This window comes from Barbus barbus (genome assembly GCF_936440315.1).
Source record: "Barbus barbus genome assembly, chromosome: 44".
Lineage (NCBI taxonomy): Eukaryota > Metazoa > Chordata > Actinopteri > Cypriniformes > Cyprinidae > Barbus > Barbus barbus.
In genome coordinates this window covers 22,326,338-22,344,907 of record NC_136722.1, presented here as the reverse complement: position 1 = coordinate 22,344,907, position 18,570 = coordinate 22,326,338, and the positions used below count along the sequence as shown (strand labels likewise).

General features: G+C 33.5%; 1 protein-coding gene across 2 annotated transcripts; it reads left to right on the top strand.

The window, feature by feature from the left end:
* The first annotated feature begins 1,612 nt into the window (after positions 1-1,612).
* On the top strand, positions 1,613-18,541 carry LOC306863015 (microtubule-associated protein RP/EB family member 2-like). Of its 2 annotated transcripts, none has more exons than XM_079406153.1 (7): positions 1,613-1,668; positions 9,883-10,010; positions 11,697-11,842; positions 13,304-13,520; positions 13,616-13,773; positions 15,537-15,695; positions 17,389-18,535. In XM_079406153.1, the coding sequence occupies exons 2-7, from the start codon at positions 9,890-9,892 to the stop codon at positions 17,461-17,463; spliced, it is 876 nt and encodes a 291-aa protein (XP_079262279.1). In that variant the 5' UTR covers positions 1,613-1,668; positions 9,883-9,889; the 3' UTR covers positions 17,464-18,535. The 2 variants fall into 2 exon arrangements, with proteins under 2 accessions (XP_079262279.1, XP_079262278.1); XM_079406152.1 differs by lacking the exon at positions 1,613-1,668 and adding an exon at positions 6,134-6,396 and having other exon boundaries at positions 17,389-18,541.
* The last annotated feature ends 29 nt before the right edge of the window (positions 18,542-18,570 follow it).

Here is an 18,570-nt window from a genome sequence, read left to right as displayed (position 1 = left end):
TTCATGAGATTCACCCAAAACTTTGTACCTCTGCATTCAGTGGAAGATATTATTTGACTCCAAAGAGCACACAGTACATTTACCATGCTCTATTATTTAACTTGCAACGTTTTAAGAAACAATGACAAATATATGTGACAGCATCTGACAATACTGAATGTGCTTAAAAGCATATTTTGGTGTAAGATATGTTGAGCTAGAACAGAAGTTTCATGCTTGATTTGATTTTGTCGGTGAATATGAATTCCTTGTAAAGACCGTCTGTAGTAGACGGGTTAAGGAAGACTGATTTGGCTTTGATCATCTCCAGACTCTTTAATTGATGTGTTTTCTTTGATATGCTACTGTCACAATGCAGCGCTCACATTCTTCTCATGGTTTACTCAGACAGACAGTTATACACCAGAACAACAACAACAACAAAAGCAGCATCCGCACCCTGCTGCCAACCATTGCACTTTTCAGTGATTTTGCATGGAACTAAAGAAAAATAAAAAATATTATGTTGTACAAGTATCATCAAGTGTCCAAATGTCATGTTTAATGTTATTTCATAAAATCTATATCTGTCTCTATCATTTTCCATGTCTTTAGAGTTTGTTCCATGTTGGTTAAAACTCATCCTTCATTTCAAATAAGTTTGCGCACAGTGCTGTTTTGAATTGTCATATGTTGATACACTCCTTGTTGAAATAATTTATTTTTTTCACAGGACAACAAAAATCACATTAGGATTTAAAATTATAAACTTAAACGTAAATTAATCCAAATTAATTAATGACTAATTTTAATGACATATATTTTTTAATTAATGACATAAATTTCACAACTTTAATAATAATCTAATATTAATGAAGGAATTATTTTAGTATTTAACTGTTTTTATTTTATAATTTTTGTTTTTATTTTAATTTCAGTTTTAGTCATTGTGTGTGTGTTTAAATGTCATATATATATATATATATTTTAAATGTTTATATAGCTTTTATTCATTTATATTTCAGTTGTAGTTATTTTAGTACCTTTAGACATGTTTAATTGGAAAATAAGTAAATTTTTCGCATATTTTATTTTATTTCAGTTAACGTTTATTATTTTTAATTTTTCAAGTGCTTTTACTTTTATTTCTAATAACCCCTGTTAGGTCTACATTTGCATGTAAATAGACTTTAAGTGATTATTTTTCTACATGCCATGGCTACTACAAAGTGACAAAAACGCCATGTGTTTTATTTAGTAAATATTGATTTATTAGACTGTCTGCTGCCTGTTATTTAGGAACCTGGAACCTTACAAAGAAACAAAGGCAGATTCTTTCTCTAAATTTAGCCCTTTATCTATCATCCAAACATGTATCCTGTCGTGATAAACGCATCACTCATTTCCTTTTAGAGACATAAAAACATAAAACATCTGGAAACCACAGTCCATTATTCCACGAGCAGCGCACTGCATTCCCATTGGTCAAGAAAGACAACATCCGTTGCTTCCGTCAGCCATTCATCTGAACAGAAGGAAAGGCCGATGAATAAAACAACGGCCTTTCTATCTGTCAACCAATCAGCGGGAAGAATGAACGCGCGTCCGCCAATCAGCGGCGGCGCTGGAGGGTGGGGTGCGAACCGAGAAGCGCAGCTGGTTTGGTCGGATTTACTGTTGAGTTCACGGGTGAGTCGAGTTTATATCAGGTGTTGTATTTAAACTATTAATGTGATTTGTTAATAGAGAGGTTTGGTTTTGCTCTGGCAGGACCGAGCCTATGGGAAACCATTGCTTTATGTTTAATTTGGTCATTAAAAGATCATGCAGGCAGTTAGCTGTTGATAGTCTCATGATCCTAACCCTAACCTGTCACTTTTTATGTTTTACGATGGCGTGGTTAATAAATGCATAATATTACTGACACATTCGTGTTGTTTTCTTTTTTCTTTTGTAATTAACATGAAGTTGTTAATTTTCTAAGCACACTTCCTGTTTTTCTAGAAATGCATTATAAGTGGGTTAGGTTGCAAGGTGCAACTTTAACATTGATGTTAGATATTTAGTCCATATGTTGAACGTAATTGCACGAATAAGTGAAAGGTTGACTGCAAAGCCACTTTGAGAGACGAAACAAGCCAACAAAAGACAATTGAACAGCCTGGTGCAATTGAAATAGCTCAATGACCGCATGTTTAATATTCTAGTGCTGGTTCAGAAGACCTAAATGTCTGAGATCACTAGTTGCAATGCATATTTTGCATTAATTTCTATTCAAGACAAAAAAAAATAATAAAAAATGCAGCAGCACTTGAGCTGCATGAAGATCTGTTGATAATTTTCTCAAAGAGAATAAAAAATAAAAAAGTTAATTGTGACTTTTTATCTCATAATTTGGACAACTTGAGAAAAAAGTCAGAATTGTAAGATATAAACTGACTCTTTTTACTCACAATTCCAAGTTTATATTTTGCATATATCTTTTTTTTCTCAGAATTCTGTGTTGAAATCTCAAAATTCTGACTTTTTATCTCAGAATTTTTGAATTACGTCACAATTCTGACTTTTTCTTGCAATTGCGAGTTTATATATCGCGGTTCTGAGTTGTTCTGATTTTGACTGAGAAGAATGGAAGCAAAAAAGTCTGTACTAAGAGTCACATGATTAATGGCACTAATTTTGATTTTGATTTAATACGATTAGTGGCTACAGTAGTAGAAAATGTGAAAAGGAGAATATTTCTTGTTCATTTTACATCACCACTTTTCTATGCTCTCTAAATCCTAAAATGTCCCGCTTACAGTATTTTCAGGTTTAAATAGAGAAAATTTAAAAATAGTCAAAAAATGTGGTTAGACCCCTCTGTGTATGCACTTAACTGTATTTATTTTGCTGACCAATGTTCTTTAGTATTATGATATAGTATTGATTGGTATATCGTCCAAGATGATTAATTAGCCATTTTGAGATTACTGGCCAATTATCATTCTCACTGATTAGCATACATATATATATAATTTATCACACACTATAAATTAAATTTGGTCAAAAATATTTAATTTATAGGGTGTGTAAAATAAATGTTTATTTGATTTCATCTTATAATTAAACAGCATTATTAGCATATCTCTTCATCAGTATTATTTCATCTGTCAGGCACTCTGAACTCAGTATAAGCCATTGAAAACTCAACCATTAATATAAGACTCATCTTTAGTATTGCTCTTAAATAATAGATGTATGACTTAACATTCTCCGCTGGCTGTTTATTTATGACCAGATTTATAGCGGTAGGAGCATGTGTTCAATGTATGGAGCACCTCAGTCACCAACTTTTACTATCTATTTGACTATTGAATTATTTGTAGATATGAACTCTGTCAGTCATATTTAGGCTCAGTGGAGTGCTGCAGTGAGGTTTGCTACAACCAAACTTGTTCATTTGAACGTCTCATATTTATTAGATTAAGCTCGTCATCATTTTAAATCCTAATTCAACCAGTATAAATAACATCAACAGATATTTTCCTATAAGATGCCATCTTGTTGATCACATCAGGAATGGTGAAATGGCATAAATTTACATGTGATCATTTTCCATAAGCATTCTGTAAAATTTAAACTGAAGACAAATCTCATAAAGTTAGTTTTGGTGTATGCTGGAGCATTAGAAAACTTGAAATAACCTCACTAATGTTTTTCCACTTGTAAAGGTATGATATCTTCATTCATCACTTTGAGACATTTGCTCATGACCCGGCAGACCATTTAGATAATTTATCTCTGTTTTGACTCTAAAAACCATAGATTTGATTGGTTGGAGAGACCGCATTGTAAAGATGTCATACAACATACATTAACAAGCGCCTTATCTAAACTTTGTGTAATGTGTATATGTAATAAATTAAATCACAGCGCTCTTTGCAATACAGTGAAGAATAATGAGCCACGGGCCTCGTCACATATAGACCCAGATATCTAGAATCTGAAAAGTACTGAAATTATATTGTATTTTACAGCCTATAATTTTATCATAATTTACCATTTGTATTATGAAATATTTAGGCCTATATATAGTCTCTTATGCACACCAAAGCTGCATTTATTTGATAAAACAGTAATATTGTGAAATACTATTAAAATTTCAAATATTTGTTTTTTATTTGAATATAATTTAAAATGTTATATATTCCTGTGATGCAAAACTGTATTGTCAGCATCATTCTTCAGAAATCAAATCTAATATGCTGATTTGGTGTGCATTTTTATAACTATTAATGTTGTCATTTGATCTATTTTGTCTTCCTGATGACGATAATAAGGTTAAACATGCACTGTTGCATGCATTTTCAGACATTAGTTGTGCATAAAGAGCAGATTAATTTATATTTTGCAGTAAATAAAAACTTTAGCCATATATTAGAATGCCTTTGTCAATAACAGAATTATGAATCTTTAATACACAATTTTTCCCCATGCATTAACTAGTATGGAAAAAAATGCACATCAAAATAAAAACATTTGAACAATTTGAGGCTGAGATGCAGGTCTGTCTTTAGGAAGAGAAACCTGGGAACTTTTTCCCGGGGGCCTGTACCATGATGGTAGATGAGCAAAACCACTCCAATCTGGCTTTGTTGGTACCATAATGCTGATCATCAACTTTCTTTGTCAACTCAGGCTTTTTTTTGCCTTTTTTTTTTTATATTGCTGAAAACAAGAACATACAAAATACAGAATATCCATATAACACTTGAACAGACAACAACAAAAATAAAACAGTAAAAAACACAGAAAATAAATAAAGGAAAAATAATAATTTAAAATAAATAAATAAAAATAATAATAATAACAAATGCAATAACAATGGCATTGTTTCACATAAGATTCCTTACATGAGAACTTTAAGCAAATTCTTCACAGCTTTCTATTAGACACTGAAATCAGATTAATATCATTCTCCATGTCTCTTAAAAAGACCACAAAGACAGGTTTACAATTTGAGAATTTGCATTTATGGACATAAAATTTGCTTAAAAAAGAATTAAATTTATAATCAAAACAAATATTTTCTTTTGTGGGGTCTGAGTCAAAATACCCAAATATAATATTTCTCATCTGTATAGAAAATTCTAGGAAAAGCTTCACCTTAACAAAAGCACCAATATCATACCAAAACTCCTGAGTATATTTACATGACCAAAATAATCAGCATTCAAACAAAAAGAGCATGATAGCTCTACATCAGCTCTGAACTTTTGTATAAATTTCTTTACAGGATAAAACCTGTGGATCAGTTTAAAAGACACTTCTTTTGCTGTTGACCTTTGATCCTGAGTTTGTGGAGCATCACAATCCTAGCCTTGGTTAAAGGTTTTGCTAAAGGTTAAGAGAGTGAAGAATATGATGAATTTAAATGCATTTACAATGAAAAAAGTACTTGTTCATGAAAGAGGACAAATAAAAGAAATGATGTTGCTTTATCAGTGCAGTCACAAGTGAAACTTAAGTTAGTTTATATAGTTGGAAATATACAGCGATATAGACTCGGACATGTAAGGTTATATTTATATTACATACAATCTATTAACATTCATTTCAAGTAAATTATTTATAATAACTGTTAAACTAAAATTTCTTGTGTGTAATGGATTAATAATAATATAAATCATATAGAATAACTCCTAACTCTTTATTTTAGGACTAGTGACCTTTAATTTGGGGCAAGAGAAACTGGGGGACTGACTTTTTTGTGTCAGACGTGTCACTTTGCTCACATCTGATTGGTCCAATTTCAGTTTGAGATCTCTAACTCAGAACATAACCTGCCCTGGAGCAGGTAAGATACTATGGCAATGAACGCAGCTAAAAGCCAAGCCACCTGCATGGTACCGAAAACCCAGGATTGGTGCAAACTAAACTGAAATTTACCTGGCTAGCCAGCTAATCCGGCTTCATGGTACAGGTCCCGGGTCTTATGAGGACGGGGGAACCCAAAGGTATAATCCTATAAATAATGCATCATATATAGTATATAATGACGTATTTAGGAAGAGGCAAAGTTCCTCTGGCTCAAATCTGAAGCACCCCTCCCAGAGTCACATGACTGTAGTTCCGTGACTCACCGGTGCGGTCGCTGTTGAGCGGAAGATACACATCCATATGCACACACACACTCACACACACACACTCTCTCTTACGCACGGGATTTATACTGAGAACAAGCAGGCAGGCGGCAGGGAAAAGCCCCGACGTCCCTTTCCTCGTCCGTTCGAGTATTTCACAGAGCCAAATGCCCGGTCCGACCCAAGCTCTGTCCCCCAATGGAGAGAACAACAACGACATCATTCCGGACAGCGACGGCACCAACATCATTCCCTACAGAAAGAACACAGTGCGTGGAGAGCGCGCCTACAGGTACACCACTGCCATTACCATCCGCCGGCCGCTTTACAAAGAAACCTCCGCTTTTAGCAACCTACAATCAATGCATTTAGCCGAAAATATCAAGATTATACGTTTCAATCCATGCTCTCCCAATGCACTCGCTCTGGGAACCCTAAACTCCCATTATGGCTGCGTGATATCTAACGGTGGGGCTTTTCCTGAGCCAGCTATGGCGTTTCCCCGATGGTGCAATCACAAAAAACCATGTTAAACGCTCTTTAGTGAATGCGTTCAAGCTTTTGGGCATTTTCTCAGCCGTTATGCATATGATTTGAGATGGATGCATGTCGGGATGTGCGCTGACAGGGTGCTTTCCCAGGTTTTGACAGAGCATGGCCTTATGTTCACTAAGCAGTCAGCCATTGCGTAATGTAATTCATTCCATCCTATCCCCAAAATCTGCTCAAATCTTTTGTTACTGCGTGCATATCGTGCCTAATACTGCGTAATATCTCGTGCATGGGTAAAAATATGATTGCATGTGCTTTACTGGTCTATAAACATGTTTTAGACTGATTGCTTTTGTTGACACTGATTTGTTGGCTCCTCTGAATTTTTTTCCTCCCCCCTTCATTCCAGCATCTCACTAAACTGTTTATCTTTCCTGCTAAATTTAGATAAATCTGCTCTTTAAGCACAACAGCACTAATGTCTGGAAATACAGTGTGTTTAAGCTTATTAAAGTCATGAGAAATTAATAGGGAGGAGGATTTGTCATCATGGACGAAGTTTAAAGAAATCTTATATAAGAGTTGTGGGTTTTCTTGAGGGATTCGCTTCATTATTCATATGATGGTGCACTGGGAAATTAAGGAGAATGGGATTGATGTGGTGGATCTTTCTATTGGCAGTGATCTGAAACTGGCTTCGGTCAGTTGATTGAATTAGGTTAATTTAATACATGTAAATTGAGATGATCTTTGATATGTTCATATGAGTAATTGTGCCCTTTTAATAACTGTTGTGGACAGCATTGCTGTTATACTTGTCAGAGTGTGGCACAAAAGCTCAATTTATAGTTTTTATTATTATTATTATTTTTTTTTTTTTTTAATAATCGGTTTGTAACAGGGATTATATTTCAGGGAGATATCTTTAAAAAAATATATATGTTTCTGCCTTTTTTTTCTAGATAATTATTGCTAGCATGAACTTGGTATGTTAGAGGTCCCACTCTTCAACTTTCTATAAATAAACAATCAATATTTCATACTGTATGCTATAATGTTGTGATGCCTAAAATATTGTAAGCATTACAACTTTTGATTTGGTACTATTGATTTAAATTTGTTTTTACTTATTTTTAGACAAAATAGCACTTTTAATATTGGTCATATTTTGGTTATCAGTCATAGCGTGAAAATAATGATCAGCTTATATCATGTCAGAAACTATCCACCCAATCAAACTGTGTTTTGTGCCAAACGGAGATGTGTTTCAAATCTATCGTCACATCAGCAGCTTTTCAAGGACGTGAGTTTCAGTAGAGGACAAATAAACCTCCTAATCAAAGTCTTTTTTTGTCTGATGCAAATGTATAGTCAGTGTGGTTTGACATCAAATGCTATTATGTGATGGAAAATTACTGTATTTGTGCATACATTTAAAAAGTACTTCACTTGTTTATTTATATGCCTAACTTTTTTTTCCTTAGATTTTTTTTCCCTTGTTTTGTTTGGAGTAAAAAAAAAAAAAAAAAGAGGATAGACAGTGGGTAATCTTACAATTCTGTATGAGAACAAACAAAGCTCAAAAGCTTCTATTTAACATTGTGGAGTGCTCTGTATATCTTGATATTTACTTGGTGATTACCTAGTTTACATTAGGATCATGTTACACAGTGTTTATGGGCAAAACATGCAACCCTAGATAGCAGAAAATGTTTAGAGCTCTTAAAGGAATAGTCCCAAATCTGTTGAAAATTTATTTACCCTCAGTCTGTTCAAGATGTAGTTGAGCTTTTTTCTTCATGGGAAAAGATTTGAAGAAATTTAGCATTACATCACTTACTCACCAATGGATCCTATGCAGTGAATGGGTGCCGTCGGAATGAGAGTCCAAACAGCTGATAAAAACATCACAATAATCCACACCACTCCAGTCCATCAGTTAATGCCTTTTAAAAGCTAAAAGCTGCGTGTTTATAAGAAAAAATCCTTAATCAAATCATTAAGACATTAAAACTCTAAACCGTCGCTTATGGCCAGAATACAAGTTCAAACAGTTCTGCCATTGGAAAAAGGAAGTGGAAATCCCCTGTTGTCCTCTCACATCAAAATCCACCGACATACTCGTTTACAACTGTTTTTGCTTGTAAACGGTGCATATTTCTCTCTTGATTTAGACCAGAAGATTTTTTTTTCACCGGAAATAGCAATATTATGGGTAGAGGACTCATATTTTATCTGAAAGCAAGTTAAAAAAATCTTAATAATAGATTTGTTTTTTTGCAAACTGAAAGCTTTTTGTTTTCACAAGACGTTAACTGATGGACGGGAGTGTTGTGGATTATTGTGATGTTTTTATCAGCTGTTTGGACTTTTATCATTCTGACGGCACCCATTCACTGCAGAGCATCCATTGGTGAGCAAGTGACGTAATGCTAAATTTCTCCAAATCTGATGAAGAAACAAACTCATCTACATCTTGGATGGGCTGAGGGTGAGGACATGTTCAGCAGTTTTTCATTTTTGGATCTACTATTCCTTTAAAGTGTATAAATTCAACAACAGATGGCCTTTTGTTGTCCCAGTTTAGTCTACCTCAGTTTAGTTACTAAAACTCTTAGAAAAGCATTGTTATTGCACAGTTTCATATTTTTCATTCCAAAACATCATATGTGACCCTGGAGCACAAAACCAGTCATAAGTCGCTGGGGTATATTTGTAGCAATAGCCAAAAATACATTGTATGGGTCAAAATGATTGATTTTTCTTTTATGCTAAAAATCATTAGGACATTAAGTAAAGATCATGTTCCATGAAGATATTTTGTACATTTCCTACCGTAAATATATCAAAACTTATTTTTTTATTAGTAATATGCATTGCTAAGAAATTAATTTGGACAACTTTTTATCAATATTTTGATTTTTTTTTTTTTTTGCACCCTCAGATTCCAGATTTTTAAATAGTTGTATCTCGGCCACATATTGTCTTAACACAACAACCCCGTACATCAATGCAAAGCTAGATGATTCAGCTTTTAGATGATGTATAAATCTCAATTTTGAAAAATTGTCCCTTATGACTGGTTTTGTGGTCCAGGGTCACATATTATAGTAAGTACTCCAAGAGAATGACTTAAGACTTGGTACACATCGTTGTTAAAGTATGCATGCATTGCTCAGACTGACAAGTCAATACCAGAGCTGATAGTGTCATTCAGACTTTGAGCTGTCCTTCAATGCATCTGTACATGATTACGATGAAGCTGATGTCTGTGTCTCGTCCACAGCTGGGGGATGGCGGTCAACGTTTATTCTACCTCAATCACCCAGGAGACTATGAGCAGGCATGACATCACAGCCTGGGTGAACGATCTGGTCTGTCTAAACTACACTAAAGTGGAGCAGCTGTCATCAGGTATGTGAACCTCCCAACTTAAACCACCGCTGACACTCATTAGACACAAAGAGCAGTAATCCCAGAGGATTTACACGGAGGCGTTTTGTTAGTGCTTGTCTGCGCTGCTGTAGGGCGGCTGCTACCTTGTAAGCGTTTGTGTAAATCAATGCAGTCAGTAAAGCTGTTGTGAATTCTCAGCTGCTTTAGGTAACACAGTCATGAATTATGAACCTGGGAACGGAGTTAATCCCATTAAACTGGGATGAAATTAAACTAGAACTAAAAACAAGTATAGCTTTAAATCATCTAATAATAGTTTTTTTGCATTATGCGCAATGTGTCAAGCTATATTTCATCAAAATCTATTTATTTTGTATAATTACTAGGCATGCAATTACTTTTTTCACACCACAGGATTGTTTAAATGAACTGCTAAACAGCTATATTACGTTTTCATTAATCAGTTTTAATCAAAAATTATGTTATTTGCCAACTACCCGTTTAGTTTCTTTCGTCAAGCTCTCAAACATTTGTATTTAATTTAATCTGAAATAACTGCGTTATTATTGACCCTGCTGTGATTAAGTAGGGGTGGGAATCTTCAGGCACTTAACGATCCGATCCGATTCTGGGAGTCACGATCCGATTCCAAAACGATTCTTGATCTACATTTTTTCCCCTCAATTAATTCTTCTGCTGTGCAAAATAAATACATCTTTACAACTTTACATCTTAACCAAAATTGGAGTTTCTATGCTTTTTGTTTATAGTTGGAATCTCTGTGTGTCAGTACTGCCATCTTAAAAGTAGGGGTGTGAATCAAGTGTGATTCAATTCAATTACGATTATCATCAACTCAATATCACGATGCATCACATTCTGTTTTCAATATTACTGCACATGGCTACATTTTCATATCAATTTTAAATAAAAAAATTTTTTTGTGCAAAAATAACTTTTTTTATTGTTATATAAGCAGACTACTTTTTAAAACAATTACTTATTTAAAAAAAAGTGTTATTTAAGTATCAGAAAGTTTACAGACAATAGTTATGGGTTTTTCTTTTTTCCTCAGAATTATTGCCATTTGATTATTACTGATGAGATCATAGCCAGTGGCAGCTTTAAAAGGCTGCATTCAGACTAATGCACAGATTTATTTCGATATATCAGATGTTTTGTCCTGCTCTGAAAACATAACTGACTGTGTGTACATCAATTTCGTATAAAAGTGCACATGAAAGTCTCAGTGTGCGAGTTTCGTGCATCTATTAATACTGCATTCCAACGGCATAAACAACACTTCTGTGCTTTAGCATTATGACATCACATCGGACATCAAGTCCTTAATTTAGTTCAGCATAAGCACAGGTCAGGCCAGAGGTATTTAAAGATCTCTGAGACACTGAATATCCACTGGAACGGCTCCAGGTCTACCTAGACAGGCAGAAGACATTGATTTGCATGGCATTTTAAATTACATCCTTGGAGTCAAATGGATCTCCCTTTAAGTGCCCTTGTTTTATTTCTTCTGATTGGGCAGAGAAAGTTTACTGCAGTGTAACTTGGACACTTAGATGAACCTGAGACTGAAACTAAATCTTGTAGAAAGTGGTGGAGATCTTAGAGAAGCAGAATGATTTGTAAATAATGTCCTCACGAAACCTTTTTCACCCAGCGAATGTTCTGTGCGTCTCTTTGCAGGAGCAGCGTACTGTCAGTTCATGGACATGCTGTTTCCCGGCTGCATCAGTCTTAAGAAGGTGAAATTCCAGGCCAAGTTGGAGCATGAATACATCCACAACTTCAAACTCCTGCAGGCCTCCTTCAAGAGGATGAATGTTGATAAGGTGAGACGAATGGGAGGGACTTTCAATCATGCTTTCACTATAACCACTGAAAATATGATTAGAAATTAAATCCCTCTCACAATCATTATAGATAAGTACATTTTAGCATGAAGAACAGTAGTGGATTTGTCTGACGATAAAGATCTCAAAACCCCAGACTGATTTAATTCTGTTATTCACATACTAGCTCTTGTCCCGTTAAGCCTATGGAGAAAATGAATGGGAAAAATACTTATTGAACACATACTGCTAAAATAGTGTTCATAAATTTAGGGCTGCTTTATAGTTTCTTGTATAGTTATAATGCATGTGTAATTTCCACACTTGAAATATCTGTATTTCTTTTTACTCTGTAATTAATAGTGTAATTAACTAGCAATTTCAAGTGTCACATTGAATTAAATGTGAAATTTTGAAATAAAAAGACTAAGATTTTCTTGTAAACATACTAAAATAATCTGACAATTTAAAAAAAAAAAAAAAAAAAAAATCTTTACAGTGCAGCTGTTGTTGCTTTCTTGATGGCAAAAACTTAAAATTTAATGAAAAATTTAAATTAGTTTGAAACGTGTAGTAAATGATGTTAACATTAATAGTAAATAATAAAATAATTTACTATCATAGTTGTAGTAATTTTATACTTTCATTAAATATATTTACTATTTAATGCAAAAAAATAAAATAAATAAATTGAAAATTTAAAGTGTTTAGTCTTGTAATTTATTTGATCCTTTTTAAAAATGTTCCATATTTGTTGTTTTATAAAATGATGTTGTTTTGTAAAACCTAATGCATATATCCAGTTATTGTGCCTCAAACTGTAAATAATTACAACCAGTTTTCAACCACATACCCTCCAAAGACATTTAAGAAAAAAAAACAAATTTGCAAAAAGATTGACATGCAGAAAGTGTTTCTGATTTGCTAGAAGCAGCAGCATGATTGGGCAACAATATTTTAATTTTTTTACATTTACATAATTTTTTTAAATTCTAGGCAGTCAGAGGTTTCTTAGGACACTTATTTTAGTGATATCTGACAGATGGAGACTTTCTTAATGCATGCAATGAAACATCACATGTATCATTTTAAATAATCATTTAAGTTAAATTAATGCAGGGATTCATAAATTATTATTTTTTTTTGTCAGCTGAACCCCTTTGACCTGTAATTTCTGAAATTGTTACATGAAGTTTACTTGAGATTTGAAATTTATATTTTAATAATTTAATAACACCTTCATGTATTTGCAGTTCTTTTTCAATTAACGGTCACATGACATGCAGATAAACAAATTCAATATTTTCTACATTTACCGTTACCGTTACATTTATTGTTTTTATTTTAAAATAATTTTTAAATTTGACACCACTTTGTGAACCCATAATTGAACATAAATCTGTATTTGTTGTGCAAAGTTATCTGTGTAATGTAATTTCTTCACATTTCCTTTCCTCTTAGATCATCCCTGTAGAGAAGCTCGTCAAGGGACGGTTTCAAGACAACCTGGACTTCATTCAGTGGTTCAAGAAGTTCTTTGACGCCAACTACGACGGGAAGGAGTACGACCCGGTGCAGGCCAGACAGGGCCAGGATGCCATTCCCCCTCCAGATCCCGGCGAGCAGATCTTCAACCTGCCAAAGAAATCCATCCATGCCGCCAGCTCTCCCACCGCAGGTCTGTTGTCACATTGTTTATTTATAATCAACATTAATCAACTGGCATTTGGCATCTACTAAATTGCATCATGGCATCCGCTAACTTGTGTGCAGGAGCTACTAGATCAACCAGTTCAACCCCTAAATCCTCCACCTCCACCTCCACCTCCACCTCCCGACCCTCCTCTGCCAAAAAGATCCCTGTGATGTCAGCGACACCCGCTAAAGGAGAGAAGGAGCTGGAAGCCCAAGTAACACAACTAAACGAACAGGTGGACATGCCTAACGCTTTTAACGCTACTCAAATCTTTAAATAGACGAGCTGTCAAGAACATAAATGCTGAACAAAACCATGAAATAATTTATTAGTAGAGCATTTTAGAATACTGGGGTTTCTGAAGGTCTTAAAGTCTTAAAAAGTCTTAATTAACAAAATAAGCTTTTAAAAGATCTTAAATTTGAGCAGAAAGTCTTAAATTCTAACGTTATGACATTAAATATAAAAAAAATGATATGTTTGTCAGTTTTTTTTTTCTTGTTTTCCAATATAAAGATCTGAATATCTTTTAAATCAAGATGCATTTACTTGAGATGCAAAATTATATTAATTTTTTTTTTTTTTTTTTTTTGAGAAATTGAACATAATTGAGTTTATCTTTAAAAAAAGAGTTTAAAAACAATTGACTTTTATAATCATATATTGGCTTATTTTTGCTACATATGGTACTATTGATGGTTGTGTAATGTAAAATGAAATTAGAAATATTATTATTTTTCTCAAATCAGGGTTCCTACGGGGTTTGGAAAAGTAGGGGAAAAGTATGGAATTTGATTTAAGTGTTTTTCCTGGTCTGGAAAAGTATGGAAAAAATAAGTATTTGTGTTTCCAGACTTTTGCCCCTATTTGGTTTTTTATAATAGAACATTAAGAATTTATTGAAAATACATTTATTGTACAAGAAGTCAAAGTCAAAATATGACAATGAATTCAAGGTACACTTTTTCATTATGCAAAAGTGCAGGTTATAAACATTTTGGGTTTTTTCACATTATATTCTTAGCACCTTACTACATAGCCTTAAGGACCATTGCAAAAATAAAAATATATACAGACTTTTATGTGCGCACGAGAACTTTGGCATATAGGACAATGCACACTGAGCCACCTATTTTGCCATCAGCCCATTTTGCGGTGTGGTTTCTCCTCCACAAAGTATGTGTTAAAGAGATTTAAGGCCTTGAAATATGGCATACTGCCCTAACAAAAGCCAAATTTTAAACACTTTTTAAAAAAAAATGTTTATACAGTACGTGTTTTTTTTAAATTATCCCTTGAACTTGGCTAATTTTATGCCATCAGCCCATTTCGTGTCATGGTTTGTGTGCCACCACAGAGGATGTGTTAAATTGGACATTAGGCCTTGATATTAGAGGTACTACCATAAGAGTAGCCAAATATTAAGCAAATATGTGTTAATTAATGTGCATCCATGCTCTTGTTTTTTCATAGTAAGATTGCAATAATGCACAAAAGGTTATGTAAAACTAGAAATTGTAATGCATAAGCAAATTGTGCAGCCCTACAAACAAGCACAACAAACCTGTTTTTTTTTTTATTATTGCATTAAATTGCAATTATTATCAGAAATATTGCAATTAGATTTTTTAAACACAGATGTCTTCCTAAATGTCCTAATGACATCATAGGCATCTTCCTAGACATCCTTACAAAATAATAGACATCTTTATAGATGTTCTTATGACATCATAGACTGTGAGCAGACAGGTTGACCAGTAGAAAGCATTTTTGGTAACCTAGTGATCTAAAAGCTAGTTAACTTAGCACTTTTCTTTTTTAAATTCCAACCATAAAAGCAAGATAAACTCACTTTTTTTGACCAATCAAATATGGTATCAGGAAGTGTATATATTGAATGAAGAATTATGTTGTTTAGAAGCATGTCTACCAAAAGAATACTGTCTGTTTACAGTGTTTTATGTGATTGGTAATTCTTGCGTCTCTCCTCTGCTGCAGCTCAATACATTAAAGCTAGCACTAGAAGGAGTGGAGAAGGAGCGGGATTTCTACTTTGGGAAGCTGAGAGAGGTGGAGCTGCTGTGTCAGGATCAGGGCCAGGACAACGGGCCCTTCGTGGAGAGACTCATGGAGGTGCTGTACTCTGCAGACGACCAGGTTAGTGCTTCAAGTTCTATTTCAGCAAACTGTATTCATTCATCAGGGCTTTACAGTGCGACCATTTCAGTCGCATTTGATGAACTAAGATGAGGGACAGCTTTTAATGATTATTAAGGGAGAGTGCAAATGTGATATTGATATAATACAACGGTTCATTAAACAAGAAGTTAATATTAAGTGACTTATATTGTCTGACTACAACACTATTGCCTTATTTTGCTCTTTCATCAAGGAAAATAGTTTCAAATAAAGTCCCAGCCAAGCCGCTGCGCATCTCCATTCAAACACAGCGGTGTTTCGTTTATGAATGAACTGAGTTTTTAAACGAATCTAGTGAGTCAATGATTCAATTACCCATTCATAAAGAAAGTCACGTACTTCATTCCTGAATGAATCAGCCGTTCGAACGAATCAGTGATAAAATATACATTTTAATTGAATTTTTAAAGTATCTTTTCTGTTATTTAAATCATTTAATATTTCTACATTCAAAATTGTATATTTAAAACATTAACCTCAACATGAATTTATGAATTTAATTGCACTTATGCAACCTCTGAGCCTCATTAAACATCTGAAAATACACCTACAAGCCACTTGTGTGTTCTTCTGTGCCACCTCTGTAGTACAAATGTATTCCTTAAAACTGATTTTATTTGATTGGTATCTTATTCTACTTGTTTTTATTCTGTTGGTTTAATTAGAAATTATAAAAACTTTTTGAATTTGACATAAAAGATGACATACTTTTAATAAAGTTAGGAAAATACCATTATAAAGGTAAAATCAAAATTCCCTGTAAATCCCTTTGAGTCAAATATCACCTCGTAATGGGAAGGTTCATTTTTGATCAGAATTTTTGATTATTGATTTGAAGGTGCTCCTAAATTTTTGGCCGTGCTCCTATATTTTTTAAATTAGGAGCACAAGCGCTCCTAAAAAGAAAATTAAGCGTAGAGCCCTGTTCATTCATATTTATTTATAGTACTTTTTTATTTTTAATAAAAATTATTTTAGTGCCACATCTCTTTTTTTTATATACTTATCGACTTTTTTTGTCTTTGAATAAAAACTTAACTATTCACAGATTATTATTATTATTATTATTACTACCACTACTACTTCTATTTTAATGTTCTTTTATTCCATCAAACCTATTTAAATTAATTTTTCTGCAGTTTTTCTTTTAAGCCAAAACAATTATGTATTTATTTATTTTTATTTAAATGACTTTTTCTGCTCTTCTTTTAACAAAGCATCATCCCATTTATTATTAGCATTATTTTTATTATTATTTATTAATATTTTCTTTTTTGTTTTAATAATAAAGCTCTGGCTTTATTATTTATTTCTTTTTTTTTCCCCTCCCACCTTAAAAGGGGTCATATTCTACACTTACATTGCATTTTTCCCCTGAAGTCCACTTATGATGTTGGTCAATTTTCATAATTATATTTTAACCCTCTATCTGTCATTTAGAATTGTTCAGGCAATTTTTTCTTTTAAATGACCTGTTATTTTTAACATGCTTCGTACTACTACTCTAGTTCAAATTGTCATTCAGTACTGAATAGATGTACAACTTATTGGTCATAAATCATTGTACTCTTCAGTTTGATTTCTAAAAGACCTGACTATTTAATGTGACAAGATCCTCAAAAATAACTAACAAACAACTGTGTGTGTGCAGGAGGCCGGTGGAGAGGAACCTGAGGCTCCGGCTCAGGAAGAGGACGTCCCTGACGACACACAGGACGAATACTGAACAGCTGTCAATCAAACAGACACCTGAACATACATGCACTCAGTCAGAAAACTGCTTTTGGGTTCATTTCCTCAAACTCATGACGGTTTTTTCATTTTGAAGCCCTGTTTAATTGCATCTATTATGAACATGTCATCCAACAGCAGCTTAATTGGTGAATGTTGTTCGTGTGAAGCCCGTGATAACAACCAATGCACATCAACTCCATCCGGTTTTTACTTTAACTGAAGTCTATTGGTGTGTTTTCATCTCACCGCACCGATGAAGGAGAATTGATCTTTTTTTATGTTTTAAGATGTGACGTATTGAACCATTAAATTTAAAAATATTGCAATAAGAGTAGCTCAAAGAGCCACCGGTACATTTGTGAAATATCGCCTCATGATAGGTTCCTTCAAAAGATTAACTATTGGTTACCATGGTAAATTTTGCATTATAGCCTAATGCATACTGGTAATATAAACCCATGTGATTCATTTGGAAACTTAGCTCAATCGTTCACCATGTTAAAGGAAATATACTCTATTTTTTATTTTTTTTTGGTTAAATGTGTCTCAGCTTCACCGAGGTGGAAGCCAATCACAGTGTTTAATAGGAAGCATTTCATTTGAACTGTGCAATCCGTATTCTGTGTCATGTTTTACTTTATATGTAACAGCCTTCATCTGAAGAAAACGATGTATCTTGAAGATTTTTGTTAACTGTTGTTCTAAAGCACAGGTCTTCTGAACAGAAAACAGCATTCTCGTGATCTCCTGATACTCGTCAATATTCTCCACAGGTCAACGCTTATGTCATTTATTATTGTGTACAATGAAAAGGAATGTAAACATACGTACTGTTAATAATTATAAATAGACTGTTTTTCTTTTTATTTCCCTCACAGTATCTCCCCTTATGCATTCCCCAAATGTTTTGCATGTTTGCATTTTATTTGTGAATAACTTGACCTGCTTTTTACATATTTAATAAAAAAATAAAAATGAAAAAAAGTTAAATGTTTTTTGTATGTTTAACTTGCTTAATCTCTGGAGATATGATAGACTTGCCCTAATAAAACCCTTTCACTTTCAAAAGGAATAAATCCTTTGTTTTTATTATAAAATG